This window comes from Falco cherrug, chromosome 1, assembly GCF_023634085.1.
Source record: "Falco cherrug isolate bFalChe1 chromosome 1, bFalChe1.pri, whole genome shotgun sequence".
Taxonomy (NCBI): Eukaryota; Metazoa; Chordata; class Aves; order Falconiformes; family Falconidae; genus Falco; species Falco cherrug.
Window position 1 is genome coordinate 120,433,267 of NC_073697.1, and position 20,861 is coordinate 120,454,127.

Consider the following 20,861-nt stretch of genomic DNA (forward strand, 5'->3'; position numbering starts at 1 on the left):
AGGCTGCCCCAGGGGATGGCACCCATTTGCCCTGGGCAGCTATCCCCAGGTGGGTGGCCCAGATGCCCCCAGGGGTGACAGGCTGGTCCCCAGGAGGCTCCAGTGTGTCCTGGGGAACCTTCCCCCCACCAATTTGTGACTTTCTGGCCCAAGGAAGCCAACACACACAGCTACACCTTCAGGATTGGGGGCCAGCCCGAGCCAAGGTTGGGGCTGTGAGAACAAAAGGGAGCAGAGAAGAGAGAAAGGAAAAAAAAATATCAAAAATCCTCAACCCACGTTTTAAATTAATTAGTGATGTCCCCGGTGACTCAGCAGAGGCCAAATGGATTTGCTTCATGCTTTATTGAAGGGCTTTGCTGTGGAGGCTGAAGGCAGCAAGGGACAAGGGAAATAGGGGTGCTGGGGGTGCTCCCGGGGAGGTGGCCCTGGGGATGGGTGCATTTGCATGGTGGCATTTGCATAATCATCTTTATATGTTAATTGAGATGGAAGAGCACCAGTTTTATCTCATTCCCGGTGCCAGGCACTAACCTGGGCGCTGGTGGGAGAAAAGCTGAATGGGGCACGGAGCAATGAGCAGCCCGGCGCGGGTGGGAGATGCGTGACCCCCCCAGTCCCCCCCATCCCGGACCAAGGAAGGGCTGAGCTGCTCCTGCAGCATCCCCTCGCCCCAGGGCACACCAGGGACGGGTGGGAAGCCCAGGGACTGGCTTCTGCAGGGAAGCAGCAGTCTGGAAGCACCCTCTGACTGGGCAGCAGTGGGTTGGGTACTTTAGTGTTTAACAGCCACTGAGGAATATTTCTTTTTTGGTGAAATTGTCTAATCAATCACTTTTTAATTCAGTCGGCTCTGGCACCTGTGCCGCCCTGGGACACTGTGGGCTGCCGTTTATGTGCAAAGAGAAATACGGCCGGCGCTCTGCTGGCCACCCACCTCCTGGGCTCAGCCCTGCTTAGGGGGCAGTCAGCGCCCCCCGGCCGACAGCCTCCCCCGGCACCCTCCCCCCCTCTGACGGCTCCAGCATCACCACAGCACGTATTATTTTTACTGCCCCCATTGCTCGACATCACAAGACCCATCCTGCTGGGGAAAGGGGGAACATGGCAGGCCAGCACGGGTCAGCCACGGGAAGAGGTTTCCAATGGTAAGGATGTGCTGGTGCTGCTATGGGGAGCTGGTGGCTCAGATCAGGGCAGGTGGAGCTGGTTAAATCACAAACCAGAGAAAATACGAGGCCAGCATTGGGGACAGCAGGGTGTTGCCATGCCCAAGGATGCTCGAGGGAGCAGCATCTGCAGCCACCTCCCGGTTCCTGCCTCCTGTTGGGGCAAAGCTGCAGCACGAAACCTTCCCCTGGGTCCCATCCGCCTCCCTGCACCAGCCGGGGCACCCACCTCCCCGCCCTGCTGCACAGCCACCCATCACCTCCCCGGGGCTGGGGAGAGCCCCGGGCGCTGCAGCACCCCAGCGAGGTCGGTGGGTGCCAGCTGGGTGCCAAGGCAGTGGAAGCAGCCCCTTGCCCCAGCCCCCAGGCATCCCCCTATGCTGCCAGCAGCCCCCACAGCCAAGCCCCTGCAGCCAGACACCCTTCCCCAAGCTCCTGGGGTCAGCGCCTGGCTGCCCAAACCCCCATGGGGCAAAGGCTGGTGAGCACCTTCTCACACACCTTTAAACAGCTGAACCCCCCCCAAGTGACACACGGCTGCTGGGGATGTTCAAGCCTCACCTAAACCTGCCTCTCGGGCTCGAGGTTTCTATTTTTCCTTCCCTGGCCATCGTTCTTCGAAGTGCTGCCAAAGACCGAATCCATCCCTGATGCCACTTTGGGCTCAGATTTACAGCCCGAGCCCTGAAATCCTCCACTGCTTGTGAGGTCCTTCGAGAGAATCACAGCAGAAACTGTTTATTTCCATCATAAAGATCTGGTTTAATATTTTAACATAAATCAAGCTGTGCTTTATGGTGATAATAAATTTCTTGGCAGAAACTGCCTTCGCAGCCTGAGGCAGCAGAGCAACTCAATTTGTTTGGTTTTAAGTGTAAGGAGCCGTAATTGAGAAAGGGAAAGTACAGATGTTTTAATTGAGTTTGCAGCTACCACCCAGAGTTGCAGGAGGCTAATAGAGAGGAGGTGAGGGTCTCCATTAGCCTCTCCGCTTGCCATTTCTCCTTGGCCTGCAGCCCTATCAGTCACAGCCATCCCCTCCAGGAATAGCTGCTTGGTGCATGCTCAAGAGGAGGAAGGGGGTGGAAAAAGCAGCCAGACTAAACCAGACGTATAATGTGCATTTTATTTGTTTTAATCCCATTTTTTTTAAACTAATTACAGTCAGGACAAGCATCACGTGAGAATTTGTAATAATGAATTGTTAGTGTTGATAACAGCCAAATAAAAATAGACTAGTTCGTGATGGGTGAGAGGAGGGAGCTCCTGCCCCGCGCCGAGCCAGGGTCACCCAGCATCCCCCCACCAGCGCTGGCTCCACTGAGCTGTCCCCTTCCCACTTTCTCCAGTAATTTTTAAGGCATTGCTATGTCATGTTTCATATGAAAAATGTTCTCTGCCGTAGAGCTTCTTTCCGTTAATCACCCCAATTTCTTGGATATATTTGTTTTGTCGCTGTGCAAGGACAGTGGGTGTCTGGGAATTCACGGTTATTTATTTAAGGAAGTACTTGTGCTCCTTGGGGACCAGAGTCCTGCTCAGCGAGGTACCACGGCAAAGGCCGAGGCAGGATGCGAGCCCTCACTGTGCCGCCGCATCCAAAACCTGGTAAGGCCCCTCAGAACTGCCACCGTGCCGAGGAGGAGAGGTTCACCCCAGCCAGGGAAGAGAAGGCACATCTTTAACAGTAGGAGATGGCAGGGAGGCTGGGCTCCCTCCTTCCTCCCATCCCAGGCAAGGTAGGCAGGCGGCTACCCTGCACGGAACAGGGGCAGGAAGGAAGGAGACCAAGGGCAGCCCTAAGAGAGGAAGGATGAGAGGAGATGAAATCACGGAGAACAGCCCCAGCCTCTGGCTGGCAATGAGATGTGAAGGCAAGAGGTTGAAATGGGCACTTGAAAGGGATGGAGGCTGAGCCAAGTGCCTTGCAAAGCACAGACAGCCGAGGGCAGACAGCACATCAGAAAAGGCCTCAGCCCCCTCCATAAACCCACACCTGTGCACTTGTGCAGAGGAACAGCCCCCGCAGCCTCTCCAGCTTTCCAAAGGCTCATTTCATCAGCATTAAATTCCTCCCTCCGGCTCTGCCCAGCTCGCAGCTGCCTCGCAGGTGGCTCCCAGCTCAGCTGCCCCATGAACTTGCCCTCCAACCTACCTCTCCTAAACGAGACGCCAGCAGCAGCTACCTGTAAAATAACTCGTCGGTTTGGCACTGAAGATGCCACATCAGTTTCCCTGGAGCACTTGGAGATGTTTAAACTCACTAGCAAGGGTGGCTAATGCCTGTTTGGGATCACACTGGAGAGGAGGCAAAGAGTCCCCCCGGATCCTCTTCAAGCAGCTCAGCAAGGACACACGGCACTGCTCAGGCTCGAGAGGTGCAGGGTTTTGCTTTAAAAACCATGAAGTGTTTTTATACAGCTCCAGGTACTCGCATATTCCCCCAGGAGGAGCACTTCAGGTCATATGGAAACCAGAAAGTCCTACTTGAAAACAGAGCTTGATTAAAAAGAGCTGCAGTTCAAAGCTTGCTTTAGTGAGCAGTGACACTTAATACTGCAGCAAGTGCAGAGAGCAAGAGGATCTCACATAAATGACATGCAGCTGGCTTTGAACCTGCTTTAATAAGGGGGGCGGGGGGGGTTAAAATATTTCAGATGAAAACTTGTAAAGTTTTGCCTTTTGTTAGGAAAACGCATGTGATCTTTGCCCAAGGGCCTCAGAGCACAGGACCCAGTGCCATCTGTCACTGTGTGGTATTACAGGGACCACCAGCAGCCTCAAAAGCAGAGACTCACCTAAAGCACCAGCTGCCTCAGGTAGCAGTCAGCCCAATTCTCAGATAAGCTGAGCAGCACCAGCCCAAAGCCCACCTTAACCCTGTGCAGAAAGAGAAGAGGTGGGATTCAAGACCAGTTCCAGTCGGGTTTCAGTTTTTGCTCCCCCCCCCAGCACCCAGGAGCTCGGCTCCCGCAGGCAGGTAGGGCCGAGCCAGGGCACTGCCGCGTCCTCCTGGCACCAGCCCATTCCCTTGAGTTAACACCCACCTTGTTTCAAGGCTAATTACCCAGCACAGGAGGCTGGAAACGCATCAGTGTGCACAGCCGGAGCTCTTCCAGGACTCACGCGTGTCAGGACTGGGTAATTAGCACCTCCCCAGCCCACACGAATCCTGACCACTGGAGTCAGGGGCTGGCTGGTTGTACCAGCCCCAGGCAAAGGTGAGAAAGGGAGAAGGGCCCTTGCCAGCTGAAGCCACTGAGCTGCACGCAGGAGCCGAGGGAAGCAAGGCTGTGGTTTCCTTTCTAAGGGGTGAAGACCCGTATCTCTGCGTGTGTAAGGGCACTGCTCTGTCCGGCTGGGGCTGCCACAGCACAGGAAAATGGGATGAGAAGTGTCAACGTAAACTCCTGGGCTGGAGAAATTCAGCTCTAAGCAAAAGATCCCAGATGCCAGGCAATCCATGGTGCCCAAACAGGTTAATGGCTCTAGAAAAAGAAAATGTAACAGCACAAAATTATTTTTCTTTTGAATTAGGTCTATTTCCACCCTGATTTCTTCCCTCAGCTGGCACAGGAGGTTGGGTTGAAGGGGTCTCCGCAGAAAGAAGAGACTCTGTTCTCCCAAACTCTTGCTGGATCCTGCACAGCACACCCCTGCCTTTGCAAGAAGGGACATTTAGCCAACTAGTGTAGTGAGCAGCCAAGGCTGCCTGCTCTCCTGCGTGCCGAGACCTGCAGCACATGGAGAGCCACTGTAGGGACAGAGAAAGTGATGCTCCAACAGAGCTAAAGGCAGAAATGGTTGGACACCGATTAATCGTGCAGCCTGCCAAGGGCTCAGCCCCATGCCTTTGTGTAACAGGTCTGAGAACCAGGATTGAACAAGGCTGAGTCCACTCCACCCACACCCAAAATGGAGTGAAGAAAGTCTGTGTCCAGGTCTAGCCTGTGCTACAAAGCCGGTAGCCTGGAAACTTCCCTTCATGTCACCTCTCCCCCAACTCCACAGTCCCAGAGCGGGGGCTGAAATGTTAAAGTCTCTGGAGCCCAGGAGGGAGCGTGTCACCACCCCCATGTCAGAGTTTTGACTCGCTCAGGACAATGTTTGCAGTCACAAACACAAAGCAAGAAAAGCCCCATATGAGCACGAACACAATCCAGAAGGTGTGCCGGAAAGGGGAGAGGTGCTTGTTAACTGTCCCGCTGCCAAAGACCAGCTGAGTGTCCTTCCGACTGCAGTACGCGAGGAAAGCCGGAATGAGATACTGGATCCCATTCCCAGCATAGGCTCCCGTGATCCCCACCAAGGACTCCAGATCGTGGGTGCAGAAAGCCACCAGCACTGGGGGAATCAGCGTGATGGCAGGAAAGACAATCCTATCCACCACCCATGGGTAGGTCCCCCCTTCTCTGTGGAAAAGGGTCTTCCAGTTGTTGCGCAGAGTCACTGCGATGATGGGGAAGTTGGTGCTGATGGTGAAGACAGGGAAGAGGCCCAAGAAGTAACGAATGAAGGCAACGTTGATGATCTCGCAGTTGGTGAAGTTGAGCGTGTACATGTCCATGAGGGTGTCATTGCGGAAGCAGTAAATGGCAGTGAAGGACAGGAGGCTGTAGAAAGCCAGGATCAGGATGTAATCGAGCAGCACGAGCTTGTTGACGTGCTTCTTCTTGGAGATGGGTGTGATGAGGGATGGCAGAGAGTGCTGGCACATGAAGGAGTAGACACACACCCCAAAGAGATTGCGGATGCCCGACAGCTGGGCCATGGACGGATGACCTTCAGCTTGGCCTCTGCTGATGCGGATGAGGGCCAGAATAATCATGAGGATGAAAGCTGGAGAGAGAGAGAAGGTTCTAGGTCAAGCCCAGGTCTGCACTCCCCGTGACCCCTCCTCCCATGGGCACCAGCACTCTGTCCTGCTCCACAAGAGCATCTCCTAATCTCCGGAGAAGGTGGTACATCAAAGGCAAGATGCACAGGAATTAATCAGGACTTGCTTTCAGTGCTTGGCAGCAGATGAGGGAATGGGCTCAGGACTGGCAGGCATCTCCCTCCAGTCTCCTTCCCGCAGGGACTCACGCTCCCACCCCCCATAGCAAACAGCCCTTCAGAAATGCAATCCTAACACAGCTGGCTGAGCCCATTGCCCTCGAGGGTCTCACGTCCACGGATGCTTCAGCACCTTGGCTGAACAGCACCATTTAAAAATGGCTTGGAGATGTTTGAGCTTTGACCTCTAGATTTAAAAAAAAAAAAAAAAAAAAAAAAATTAAACCTGGCTGCGGTCAACCCCAGTAATATTCCTACGCAATTTGCAACTGGCCTAATGTTTGCAAGACCTCATCTATGTACACAGGCAGATGTGCGGGAGCAGCAGCTACTACCAGGCTTTCCTGTCCCTCTGATCTGTCAAGCACGATAGAGCAAGAACTAGCCAGTCATTTCCTAGCCAGGAGGAACAGGCTGGCTGTAGTTAATCCCAGGGTGGAGAAGCCAGTCTGGAAGCAACTAAAGCAAAACTGAAAGACTGCTATTAAAATTCATCACTTCTAGGCACAAAGTCTGCTCATCTACCCTTTGCTTATGTCAGGGAAAAGCCTAATAACATTTTACAAAGCTTATCACAAAAAGCAACGCGTTATGGACAAAAATTAATTGAGGAGATTGGGTTAATGCCCTTATTTACTCCACTGGTGGAAATACGAGCCAGAAGCAGTTACTGCTAGACTGTTATTCCTAGCATGGCACATAAAACCAGCAGAAAACTAATTCTGGTGACACAGAAATCACATCAACCTGGGAAAGATGATCATCAGCTGCTGGAGTTAACAAGGAACAGGGGGGAAAAACCCCCTGCCTGGCAGGGCAGCAAGCAGCAAGATTTACAGGCTGGTGCTGGCAATGGATGGGCCACTGTGGCTTGCACAGAGCTGTCTCCTGCACTGGTTTGAGGCATTGGAGCAGAGCCGTGAATTATCAGGTGATGAAAAAAATAACAAAATGCTGAGACTACTACTGTGGAGAACTTTGAATGTCATAAATATAAATACAGAGGAATTAAACAGAGCTGTGCAGTCCTGCAGCCAAGCTCACAGGAGGCTGGCCACCGGCGCTGCCAGCCGGGCAGGCTTGCGGCAGGGTGACAAGGACACTAGCTTGCTCTGTGCCCAGTACTGTTCCACCTGCCACAGGCAGCTAGACATGGGAGAGACTAGGGAAGATAGTTACAGACCAGTTAGCACACGCTGCCTCTTCTGTCCCCTGCAAGACCAGATTAACCTTAACCGAACATTGCATCCTGCGCATCCCCAGCACTCCCTGAGAGCCAGTGTCTCCTCTCACTGATCCTCCTTTTATTCTTGCAGCAAACCCCACCTTTGTGCTGCGCCTTTACCAAGCTACGCCCCGCATTTCATCTCGTGCTGCCTCAGGAAACCTCTCGCTTCCAGCCATTTGCCAGTGACAGGGCAAGTCCAACAGCTCACCACGAAAGCTGGATTGATGACAGCAGATCCATTCCTCCATGGCACCACGAGGGCCAGGCCACTTTGGGAGTGCTGGGCTTTATTTACTTCCCCAAGAGCAGGCACAGGGGGCTATGGAAAGCAACAACAGCTCACTGCTCGGGGGGTGTGCAATTCCCCACACCTTCACTCAAGCCAGCAAGTGAAGGGCACTGTGGACACAGGTACAGTTGTTGTGCCTCCCCCATCGCTCCCGGGAGGAGAGATGCTTGCCAGCCGTATCTGCTACAGCAAGATAGCCGGAAAAAGCTGTGTTCCAGGTGATATGACATGGCTGCACCCCCCAGGGCCGCATAGGCTACAAAGAAGAGGAAAAGATGCCCTGAGCAATAAGACAAAACAGGTTAGGCAGCTCTGGAATACCCTGAGACTGTTCTGTTCTTTCTCGCTTGGGAGAGGTGGTCAGCCTCTGCGGTGCAATCCTGAGCTGGTCCTGTATTTGCAGTACATGTAACTGCAGAAGTCCCCTACCTCTTCCCCTGCACACTAGGCAGTAAATCTCCACCCGCCCTGCTCAGCAGAGCTAAAAGTGACCTATTTCCATCCCCCAAACTCACTCTCACCATTCGCTCAAAGCCCCACTTTCTGTGCCAGCACTAACAGGACCAGTTATGGGGAACTTCCAGGCTGGCAGCCCATCCTCAGAGCATCTCTTCAGTTAGAGACCCACAGACTCTTCTCTGCCCAACGTGCGCTTTTCTGGCAGGCAGCACTGAAGGAACAGAACTCCCGTGGATTCCCTAAATGATGGACAGAAGTCTCTGGCTTAAGCAGCTGGAAATCATAACCTTTGTTTTTCCTTAAATACTTCTTTTAGAAATTAAAGTTACAAGGAGTGATGATTCAGTGCAAAGATCTAAGCTAGTACTGTTTCCAACAAGGCAAGCTGTGCTCCCCCTGCCCTAGCACCGGCGCTCTGTAGATGCATAATCCTTGAGAGAGGTGTTGCTGGGTAAACTGGAAACCTCCCCTGCACAATTCTAGCCCCAGAGAAGACAACAGCAGCCCTGCCCCAATGGTTATGCTTTCTCTCACTCCCTACATCAGCTGTCTCTCTCACTTCTGGAACTGGAGAACTAAAACATTTACATGCCAGATTTATCTATCTGTCCCTGGGAGGAGACAAACCCAAAAATGAAACTCTGAAACCTAGTTATGCTGGATGATAAATCAAGATGAAAAGAAGATGACAGACTCTGACTGACAGGCAGCTTTGAGCAGACAAGAGGCAGCACAGGATCCTCAGACACACACAGAGCTCCTGCTCACATCCTCCTCTACCTGGGACGGCAGGCTGAAGGCAGCGGCACTACACTATTGCAAGTTGCTGCAGTTGCCCCATGAACTGTCCAACAGCGTTCCTTCACCACAGGGACCCTGGTGAAGTCAGACATGATTTTTTTCACGCTAAAGTCAGCGGTTCCCCATCTCAGCCTTCATCTGGTCCTCTATATGCAGGACAAAGGATATAAGAAAAACGCTCCAGGGAATAAAACACCTTCAGATACCATGACCAACAGTACCCAGAGCTACAAGCCAAGGCAGACAGCAATGCTACCAATGGATTGTTAGTAGGTTACATGAAAACTTTGTTTTAAACTTTGTTTTATAAAAGTGCTTAAAAAGCAATTGAGGGTTTTGCTTATCCTGATTTTTCAACAGCGTCAGACACACTCCAAACCCAAACAAAGGCTTGACAGTCAACAAGGCACAGGACACTCCTTGTCTCATCTTCTCTAGATGTTTGAGCATCATTTTTACTGAAGGATGTTAAGTGAGGCTTCTAAAATAAAAAGGGGGTATACCATAATGGAAAAGTGATAAATCTCATCACAACTGTCCAACCGTCTCCCCTACAGACCCCCCATCTCACTCTTCAAGGAGCAAATGCTGGCTCTTCTCAGACAAAGCAGACCTTGCAGACAGCTACTGCTGCCTGTCCTGCTCGACTCAGGAGATGCTGATTCAGAGACAGGACAGCTCTGCTGTGGTTCTTGCAGGTGGAAGAAGGATTAATATGGATGAGCACACATCCAAATAAGAACACTTTGGGAAATATGGGACTCTGGGGATATTAAAAAATACATTTTTGTGAACTTTGATATAACAGAGCTGCAGAGAAGCAGTGAACATAATTTAGCCCTTCTAAGTTTAAGGATTGTTTTGCAGAGTCAGAGCAAACACCTTTGTAAATGAAAAATGCTGGTTTGTACGTGAGCTTTATCTCTCTGCAGAAAGGCTATTGCAGAAAGAAGACAAAGTCCAAGACTGAAACACATTTTTTCCCCCCCATCATGGCAGGTTCTAAAAGAACCAATGCACAGAATGAGTTTCTGGCTTAACCCTCCCTTTCATCCCTGGCAAGACACTATGCTTTTAAGATGTTTCACCTGGTCCCCCCCTCTTCTGTCTCTCTATTGGCACCTGGAAAATAATGGAGAAGATCCTGAGCTGGGATTTCCACATATGGAAACAGGGAGGAGAGAGGTGCTCTGTCATGTAATTCAGGAGGAGGTGGCTTAGCAAGGGGGAAGCAAGGTCAGAAGCGAGGTTCTGCAGAACCATGGTGCTGGGTAACTTCCCTGGATTGCAGGAAGGAGGGCCAAAACCAGATGTTGCCTCCCAGGTTCAACAGTGGACTTCAACCTTCAAAGTGTTGGTCCCAGTTAAGACAAGGATGGTTTTAATGGGTCTAGAAGGCATGGGGGCCGACAGCCACAAACCAGGGATGAGTACAAGACTTACTGGGGGGGAAATGGAACAAAGGTTACATGACAACCACCTGCATTTTAAGGGCCAGAAAGGTAAAGACAGAGGAAGAATGATCTTGCACACCCACAGCTCAAGTCGCATCTTCAACTCTGTCCCTACTGTCATTCCTCCTTCCACAAGGAAAGCCTGCTGAGAACATCACTGTAGCTGCCTGCCACCCCTTGCAGGGATCCAGAGCAGTGGCACGCAGCCACACCACCCCGCTATCGGCACAGCAGCCCACGCCTGGCTGCTCCCCTACCCCCCCTCCCCCAGAGCCATTTGTTTAAGCAGGCACCGCGTTGTGCTGCCGACGCGTTTGCAGCAGGGCCATCCGTCACTGCCAGCTGAGGGTGTGACAGAGCTTTCTTGTCAAAGCGGAGAATCAATATGCCAGGAAATAATGATAACGAATCACCCTTTCACAGCGCATGCCACTTGCTTCCCTTTTCATACATTAGGTGGCACGATGGATTCCAAGAGGAAGGCATTTTCATGAGCTTCCTGAGCCTATTCTCTTTGGAAGGAGGAAGATCTCTCCCCACTTCAGGCTTGATCCCAATCCTTCATCAAGCCAAAACACAGCAGACCACTCAAGAACAGATCTCATTTAGTTTAACATTAGACAGCTCTTTCAGGAGAGAGGGCATAAAAGCAAGAGCATCTGCCCTGTATATACTGAATGGCACAGCATCACATCAAGACAGTCCTACCTTCTGCATCCCTACCCAACAACTGTGTTGTCTGCTTCACTACTAGTGTCTCTCTGGGATGCTGGTACCCCCTTTCAGAGCCAGCTGCCTTCCATCATTATGTTTTGGGCAATTTTAAGAGGCTTCTGCAACTCTGGAACTGCCAGGCATTATGAATGCTGTGGTATCTGAAGTATTAGAGCATGGCTGGAGTTCAGTGTGCTGGCAGAACGAAGCATCTGAAATTAAGACATTGATTCTTAAATTTAAAATTCATTTACCAGTTTCTCCTGCAGAAGCCATATCCTGTCACTTGTTCATGACCTCCAGCTCTCTGAAAACTCCAGAGCAGCAACTGATAAGTTTCTGCAACCTTCAGAGGAGATTTCTATATGAAATGGAAGTAAAGAGATAACATGAAAACCAGGTTTGCTCCGTCAGATGTGGGAACTGGGGTAGTTAAGGATCAGATTTGGCAATGACAGAGCCTAAAACACCATCTCTAGGAGATGAAAGATTTATGAAACGGAGACTGTAGAAAAGCAAGATGGGTATGTTCAAGAAGACAGCAGTTCTCTGGAGAGATGTCAGGAGAAGAGGAAGAAAATTACTTCCCAGAAGAAAGGTATGAGTAAAAGTTGTGGGACACCAGTGTGGCTCCTTCCTCTAATGGAGAGCAGGGACTTGCAGGGACAGTGTTACCCTCCCTGTCCCAAAGCCTAAGGCAGGGGCTGCGTGGCTGGGGACTGCTCATACAGCAGGGGAAGCACAGCCACGTGTTTGGGCACATTAATGTCACCGAAGTATCATGCAGCTTACCAGGAAGGCAAGAAAGAGCCTCTTGGGCACCTCCACTCTCCCTGCCACCTTGGCCACTGCCAGGGTTGGCTAGCTCCTGCTGCAACCATCTCAGACGCTACTGCTGCCCTGGCCTCAGGCCAGGCAGAGCCTGTTTTGTTCACAAAAGGGAAACTTTATTAAAAAGTATCACCAGCACCTTTTGGCTGTCAAAAGCAGTTCAGCGGGGCTTCTCTGCTGTAAAGGCATCATTTCCCTGCCTTTCTTTATCATCAGGGGCAGAGACTGCTATGTGATAACCAAGATTTACAGGTATCCTCCCCGACTGCGGTAACACCTCCTGCTGTGAAACCAGTGGAGCTGCCCCCTCTCAGTTCACATCAGCTGGTCTCCACAGACATCTGCACACCAGCAACAGTTCACAGGGAGAAAAACGGCTCTGCACTCTGGTGTTTATCACGGGTACTTTATCTCAACATATGGGAAGGAAAGAGCAGCCAGTGAAGCTTGTTTACTTCTGGTGGAAAATTACCCGTGTAGTTTATTGTCCTCTCCCCTCCAGTCACCTTTGGCAGAAGCACCATAAAGCCTCTGCAACTGGGACTCAGCTTTGAGCTCTGCTGTTGACTTGGTCTACCAGCTTTGACAGTCACTTTGCTCTCCATGTGAGAATCTACTCTTCTGTGAGAAGGGAATAACACACACTTTGGTGTCACCATGAGCCTGAGCTAGATCTGTGCATGCTTTAGAAGGCACTAGGTGCAGAGCACCCATGTCCCATGAAGTCCCGGTACTCTGCAGCCTTAGCCACAGCTTCCCCATCCTGCTTCGGGCCCCACCTGGCAAAGTTTCTATCATCTTGTTCCAACCACACACACTCTGAACAGACAGCAGCTCTGCATGCCACGCCACCACTCTGAAAACCTGTATGGGCACCATCATCCAGACCCTTTCACGGGGCTGAATGTGTCCTTACATTTTCAGCTCCCCCTCTCCAGCTCTCAGACCCATCAGTTTGCCTCCTGCTGCCTGGGTAAAGTGCTCTTTTCAGGAACACCAACTCCTCAGGCAGGATCTCAGTGGCCCTGTCCAGCACCACACATCACTCTGCATCTGCATCTGAAGCTAACAAGGCTCTTTCACTCACACAGACACTGCTTCACCCCACTGCCCCCCACCAACAGTACTGAAATGAGCTCCTCAGCCGACAACTCTGAAAGCAGGTATGACAGAAGCACAGCCTTTTAACTAACTCTTCATAAATATATTCACTTCTCTTAGTGAATTATTTACCCTGGGCTCTGGCAGCAGCTTTCTCTGCTCCAAAAGGGATGCAAGAACATGAAGTAACTTTGTTGAAGAAGCTTGAGAGAATGAACATGCAACAGTGTCCTCATTTACGGTCTAATTCCCTCTCTTCCTTGCCTCTCCTGTATGTCCTGTTCTGTGAAAGGGGCACAGATCAGATGGGTCCCTCCTTAAGCTGTTTGCAGAAAGCTCCATTTCTGATGCCAAAAAGAGGCCACCTTGAGGACTGTGGACACTGGTAGTCTAATCTTTCTGCAGGAGACTGAAAACACAGGGCTTCAGATAATTGTCACCCCCTCCTATATTAGCCACCTCTGTAATTCTCAGTCTCTGCAGCTGAAAGGATGTAGCAGAGTGACTCCAGGTTTCTGCACTGAATCAGCTCCAGGATGGCTGGTTAAGGCTGCTAAGGATGGCGGTGACAGTTACTACAGCAGCTGAAACGTGCTCACAAAGTGAGATGGTCTGAGACCAGTTCTCTGCAGACGAGCACTGGGGAGTCCTGTAAAGAGCAGGATTCTGGTGGAGAGAGCAAAACTATCAGAGAAATTAGTAGACACAGAAACTCAGCCTCAGCAGCATGCTCTGGAGAGCCCTTTCCTACTTTCTTCCCTAGAAGCCTTCTACCAGATATCCTGGATGGGGACAGTATGGAGAGAAAACAAAAAAAGAAAAAAAAAAAGAAAGGAAAAAAAGAGCTTAATGTAGATTTCCTGGCTATTCTTGTCCTTTTTCCCCTCCACCTTACTTGGGTGGGGAAGGCCAAGGGGAAAGATTTTATTTCTGGGCATATAATTGTGAGATGGTAGTTTGGGCAGGGTTAAGAATGCTGCAGTTACTTGAATAGATGTGGTATGATCTGACTGTGCTACAGGGAGAGAGAACTGAGCCTGCAGCATCCAAACCCAGAAGTTTATTCCTCTATAAAATGTCTCTTTATTAAAATACAATACTTTCTAATAACTACAATACAGCATCAAGAGCAGCACATAGAGCAAATGTCCCACGTGGGAGCTGTCTGGGAATGTTTGCCAGAGACTATTCAATAACAGTAGTGATAATCATGCTACCGATGTCTTTAAAGCCAACAGTCCTCACCTATAGAGCTGGACATCTCAGGCTGTAACAGGCTGCAATTAATCGGGTTAGTGGCTTAATACACAATAGACCAATGTTTGCTGCTGAGCTCCACCAAGCCCCATCCTTTTGTTATCTTTCCTAATCCATATCCTTTCCCGTGATGCTGTAGATAGTTATTATCCAATAATAAAGAGGCAGGGCTCTGTCCTAGCAAGCTGCGTCCCCTCTGCTTCGAGAAGCACATCAGACTTGCTTGGCTCAGTCCCTTTTGCTGTGCCATGCCCTCCAGCAGCTCACCCCTAACAGCACCCATTTGATCAGGATTGGGGAAAGGAGGGGAAAAAACCCAACATGATATTCAAGTCCCTTTAGGGAGCAATCTGTCATCATCACAGATTTAAATCCTCAGGAAAAAAGAGCTTGAAGTCCAAACAGCAGAACTGAAAATACCAAGAGCTCTAATTTCTTGATGGCTTAGTTGGTTCAGTCTTCTGCAGGAAACACCCTGTTCCAAAAACATTATAAGAGACCTGGAAACAGGCTCCAAAACAGGTAAAGGACTTGGGCTAATAACAGCTCTCCACTTTTGTGAGGCTGAGGTGGGAAGGAAGCTGAAAGGAAAAAAGGAAATTACAGTTTGGGGAAGGAACCCTCCTCACCCCAAGGGGACAATTCATACCTGGGCAACCAGTCTGGGCCCTGTCTCTGCTCTTAACAGCATTGCTCAAGCTGGGTGAGTCAACAAGGTTTTATCCCTAGTTCGAATCAAGGCTTCACCATAAGCATCATTACCAGGATTTAAACCAAGGGATTTTTCCCGACTAGCCCTTTTTCCAGGGAAGCACTGCAGAGAGGCTCCCTGTCGCAGCCCTCAGGGTGTCTGTGCTCAGTCTCCCAAGGCGGTTCAGGCAAGAGCAGGAGAGGGCTGACAAAGCAGCCTGAGGAGCTTTTACAGTTGGGAAAGGGATGAGAGCTTGTGTAAGCAAAGCCTTGCACACCCACCAGCTCCAAGAGACCAGAGATCCCGAAGCACAGAGAAGGCCAGCAGTTCAGGCACCGACTGCTGCGTGAATTCAACCATTGGCACTTACCCAGGCAAGGTGGTATCAGTTTTGCAGCCAAGTGGGTAAGCTGTACTCTTCACAAGACTGCCAACAGCCTCTGGAAGCCCTCTGTCTGCCATGAGCCCCACTCCACCTGGAGACGCAGATCCACCCTCTGTGCTCCTACCAGTCCTGACAGGGAAACACCTCTCCATGCCAGCCTTACGTCCAGATGAGCTCCCCGTGTTCAGCAGGCCCAGACGACGACAGCCCATCTGTCTGAGCTCTCTAGCAGTATGGCACTCGGGCTTGCAAGCTCCTCCTTCAACTTTCTCCTTTAGAGACTTCAGAGGTGCCTGTCCTGCCTAGTCCCTTTCCCTGGGAGGAAAAGCACAGCCAAATGAAGGGCTGATCCCTGCTGCATCCCCACGTTCTTTGAACTGGCCCATTTTTAATTTCCAGTTCAGACCCCACCGTTTAAGACTATTTTTTCAGAGACAGAACGAAATGTTCTTGTCCATGAGGTGTGGAAATAGACCGCTGTAGGCTTTGTTATCTGATCTGCTGCTTGCCACGAGCATGAGGCTCTGGAAAGAGGCTAGTGACATTTGATTATCACTTAGATGAGGAGAAAGGGGGAAAGCAACTTTAAAAGGCAAGGCTGACACTGCTACAGACACCAGCAGAAATGACCTTCACACACAGCTAGCTCTCCCTGCTGCCAAGAACCATCCTCTCAGCCACTGTCATCTGAATCGCCAGTACACCTGGGGCAGTGCAGCTCTGCACGAGCCACTGCTGCTCCGAAATCCAGGAGCTTTTCACCAGGCTGGGGAAAAGGGTGTATGGTAGGTCCTGCAGTAGCCACACTGCAAAGACTGTACTGACCTCCCAGCTCAAACAAGCTTGATTTTTTCAAATCATGATGCAAACCATGGGTCAAGCTTCCCATCCACACCAGGCACAGGTTAAGCTAAACAAGCCACTATGTGGGAAGTTTTTACCCAGCACAACGAACAGGTAGGCTGGCAGCTCCAATGTTCAGCTCTGCCACTCAGTGCTTTGCAGGAGAACCACTTTCAGCACCACATGGCTAAAACCAGCTAAAGGAAGACAAGAAAAGGCACAGATTATAGCAGGACAGAGTCCACATCTAGCCACTGGCATTCAGGCAGGAAAAGTTCAGGAGACCACAAGACACCAGCCCAGACCATTCTTTACAATCTAAGCTTTCTACACACCAACAAAAGACCAGTCCACGGTTAACTCAGAGCCCTGCTTTTGGAGGAGGGGACAGCAGTGATGTGAGGACATAGGAGAAGCCACCTTGATAAATCTCAGTAGTATGGGATCCATCCTTATACCAGAGTCTGCAGCAAGAGCTTTTCTCTGTTCCCTGCATCACATGGCTGTTTGATAAATTGTCTTTCCTAATAAATCTATCCCTCATTGTACACACACAGAATCCGTTGCTCTAAGTAGCCACTGAGGTGCTGTCAGGGTCATTAAATATCATTATCTGGGGCAGCTGTTCCCCAGCGTGCTGATGCAGGAATCAATCAAGCTAAAGTATGAATTTCCCCTACACTTCTCCAAACACTGTCTTTGTCCCTCTCCATCAAGTGATGAAAAAGAGAAACAGTTTCAGCCTTTATGCCAAGATTTAGCAATTCTCATACTGGAAGGAGCCAGCTAAAGGGAAACCAATGGCAGACCAGGCAGGTGTCAGGCTGCCACAGAGACAGGATGAGGTCTGACTGATGTCTTTACCAGAAAAGAGGAGGCAGGGTGATTGGAAAGAAGCCAATGAGCTAGGCAGAGATTACTCTTTTTTTTTAAAATAAAGAAACAACAAACCCCAAAACAACTTCCTTTAATACCCCTTAATGAGATAACCTTTTTCTCTGAAGAACATGGGGGCTTTCAAACTTTCATGTGCTCAGACAACAAAAGGGAAAAACAGACATTCAGGATTTTCACACTATCCGAGGTCAGGATTTGTTGACTCAAGCTGTTCAGCATCTAAAACTTGAGGGCTTAAAAACCAGCCTCATTTTCTTGGGTGACAACTTCTTAACTCCATCTCAGATGTTCTCTAGAACAGAGGATCTCTATTCCTCTGCAGTGACTGCCAGCCACTTCCAAACAGGAACTTTTGAACTTACAGAACAGTGACAATACTGAACTGAAGTCAGGTCAAGTGTATGTGTGTGGTGGGAAACAGTCTGAGAAGCAGCTTTTCTTCCTATTTCAGGTCAGTGGTAGGTATAAACAGAGCTCATTCTGTGCTTGAATGGTCTGGACCCATGAACCAGGAAACTATTAACCTGCAGAAATGCTGCTCGTGCTGTAACACCCTCTCTGTTAGCCCTGAGTATCAGTTACTCAGTCCAGGCTACACAAAACAAGGCAAACCTCAACATAAGCCTCTATAACACGTGCCCTCCTCTCAGTCTTTGAGGGCATGCACACATACAAGATAGCATGTGAGGCAGCTGCATCTTTGGATGACAAAGGCGCTAAAAAAAAAAAAAAAAAAAAAAAGTAGCAACGTCTTATTTCCCTTAAAGGAATTACCTGTCTTCCTGGAAGTTCCTGGCACTAAGATTTTGGAGAGCACTCACGAGAGCAGGGCTTCCCAAGGACAACACATATTGGTTTCGGGGTTTCCAATGCAGCACAACCTAAACTAAAGCAAGGCTCAGAAAAAAAATGCAAGCAGATGATAAAACTAAAGCTAGGAAGTCTGACAGAAGTGCCTTTTGTTCTCCGATCAAAACAAAGATTGTTCAAAGTCTGTTGTACACATGCTGAGAATGAATGAGAACCTTACTGCTGAATAGCAACTGGTGGGTATCACAGTTAGGTCCCCCTCCCAGGGACTCTTCCAAATCCCTTCTGCCTCTCACACAAACCAGATTAAAACTTCATCTATCAGCTCGTATCTGATTGAAAAATAAATTGTTTTGTTTTAATCAGAAATTTCATTCTAGAACAAAAATCCTTTTTCTCAAAAATTTATCAGTCCTGGACAATCTTCCTCAGAGGTTGTTTTGACAAGTACTTGCTTCCGAACAAGAATATCTTGTCAAAGAGGTGCACTGGTAGCGTGACTTGGGTTCCATCTATGGTAAAGAGGTGGCCAAGATTCTGCCAAGACTCACCTATCCATCTCATGAGAGATGTCATGATTTGAAGATACTTCGTCTTCTGCACATTGAAGAAGGTGAAAGGACCCAGGAGGAGAGTAAATGCTGCCTGGAAGGACAATAAAAATACGTATTAGGTTCAAATCCAGAAATTCTGCTAGTAAGACAAATTTATCAGTAAAGCAAAGCTTGCCTTGAAAGTTCACCTCCAGACACATCTGTTTGTCATGGAGCTTTCTTTGTTGCTTAATTTTACAGCTAAGCTGGCTGAGATACAGAGGGTCAAGCAAACTGCTCTGTATCAGAGAACATGCCTCAGGCAGAAGTAGAGCACAGGATCCTCTTGGCTCTCAGCCGCTTGCTATCACTGCTACAGCACTCCTTTACCGACACATTTCAGTAAAAGCTCTCAGTGGAGCCTTATAGAACATCAAATATTAAACTGTGGCCTCCCTGACCAGGTAACATGCTCAGTTTAGGTCTGAATAGCAATAGCCATGACCAGTCTGGTCACATTAACATTGACGGGTCAGCTTCGGGGTGTCCCAGGCTCTACAGGAATGGAGCCAGGTCTGCCTGGAACATTTTTTCCCATTATTTAAGTTACTTGTTTTACAGTGGGAAGCTATAGCCTAACAGTTAAGCTGTTGACTTGGAAGCTGAAAACCTGTGCAAAGTGAGGCAGGGAGGAAATTCAAGAGATACTCATAAGAACAAGCTTCCTTCAGTGTGGAAATTAAAGGTAGTGTCAATGAAGACAGATCTTTCTTCGCTGCCCTCTTAGATATATACATAGAGAGCAGTGTTTCTTAGCAAATTAAACTGAGGTATGCTGCAGTAGCAGTCTGGTGCATCTCTTTCAGCTGGGCTGTAAAATAAATCTAACAAAGCTGGAAATTAGGACTACACAGCTTCCCATGCCAGTTTCTTCTAGCACTCTCCTAGGGCACGCGAGGCAATCATGTTATCAGCCGCCGGCCAGAGGAGCCGTGTCCTGTGCAGCACCATCACCCAGGTACTGAGCAGCACTCAAGCCCTACCTACTCCAGACAGAAGAAAAAAGGCTTCACTGCAGGAAGACAAACAGACCCTGACTGAGGTCTGAATGTGAACTGAGAGAAGCTACTTGTGACAGGGAGACAAAATGGGTGTTACAGAAGAGAGCCCTGCTTGTCATCCATGGGCTGGCTTGGGCTAGCGATATACTAACAGGTCCAAAAGCTGTAAGCAAGTAATATCGAGAAAGTCACAGCACACAGTACGGATTTGTTGAGCATCCCAAAGGGATTTTTAAAGACAAATATTCAACATGAATATTTACACATTGCTCTTTTCCATGACTTCTTAAAGCAGTTCAAAAAAAGGTGTCACCAGAAGGGAAGAACTGGGACTTGAAGGGGCAGGCGCCAGAGTCTCAAGGTCTCTCAATGACCCCAACAGAGTCAGTGACAGAGCAGAACCCAGGCTATTTTAAGACTAGTACAACCCCAAGAAACCTTTTTTTGAGACAGTTTCAGAATATCTACAAGGCAAATTGGAAATGCCTCACATCACAAGTATTCTCAGATGACCGAAGTAAACTCAGAAGGGGACCAGAGGAGAGAACCCTTGGTTTCACACATCACTCGGTGAAGACATATTCTGATATGAGGCTCATTTATACCAAGTCTCATTTTCTCAGCTTGGGGGGGGGGGGAGAAAAAAAAAAAAAAAAAAAAAAAAAAAGGACAAAAAGCACACACAGAATTCAGATTTGTGAAGCAATTGAGGACCCTTGGAACTCTGAAGTCACACAGAATACAACAACACAGGCATAATTGGCAGGACTCTGAGCTAAAACAGCCTTAACAGTTAAGACACTTTCAATTTTAAACACAGAAGCAAACCAGCCAGCTACAATTCTTTTTTTACTCATCTTCCTCCTTTCTTCTAACCAGGAGCTTAACTTTGCTCCCCTGCCCTCTACAGACTGCTGCTGCATCCTAGGATAGCGCACAACCCCCAAAAAGGACTAAAACTTCAGGTTAGAGAGATCATTCTTTAGATCACTCAAGGACCCAGAGCAAACCAAAGCAGACAGAAACTCTCTTACTGGAAATTATTCTCCAGTTTGTGACTAATCTCTTTCAACCTCCTCTCCCAACACATGCATGCTGCTCAGCACAGCCTCCCTTCAAATCACGTTAATAGCTCATGCATCAGAAAGAGCTGAAACAAAGAGAGACTGAAGAAGGATGGTGATAATTAAGGAACAGGTGTCTTCTGCAAATTAGAATGCACCAGAACCAATTGGCAAAACAGCACCTCAAACAATGGCCAGGATTGACACAAGATGCAGCTG

The 20,861-nt window shown here is 49.2% G+C and overlaps 1 protein-coding gene across 4 annotated transcripts in view; it reads right to left on the reverse strand.

The window, feature by feature from the left end:
• Positions 1-2,276: 2,276 nt before the first annotated feature.
• TMEM104 (transmembrane protein 104) overlaps positions 2,277-20,861 on the reverse strand; it is a 45,106-nt gene continuing 26,521 nt past the window's right edge. For all 4 annotated transcript variants that reach the window (XM_055725219.1, XM_055725194.1, XM_055725201.1 and 1 more), the window contains 2 exons: positions 18,536-18,629; positions 2,277-6,008 (listed from right to left, as the gene is read on the reverse strand). In XM_055725219.1, coding sequence (XP_055581194.1) covers positions 5,248-6,008; positions 18,536-18,629 — 855 coding nt within the window. In that variant the 3' untranslated portion in view covers positions 2,277-5,247. The remainder of the gene's footprint in view (positions 6,009-18,535; positions 18,630-20,861) is intronic.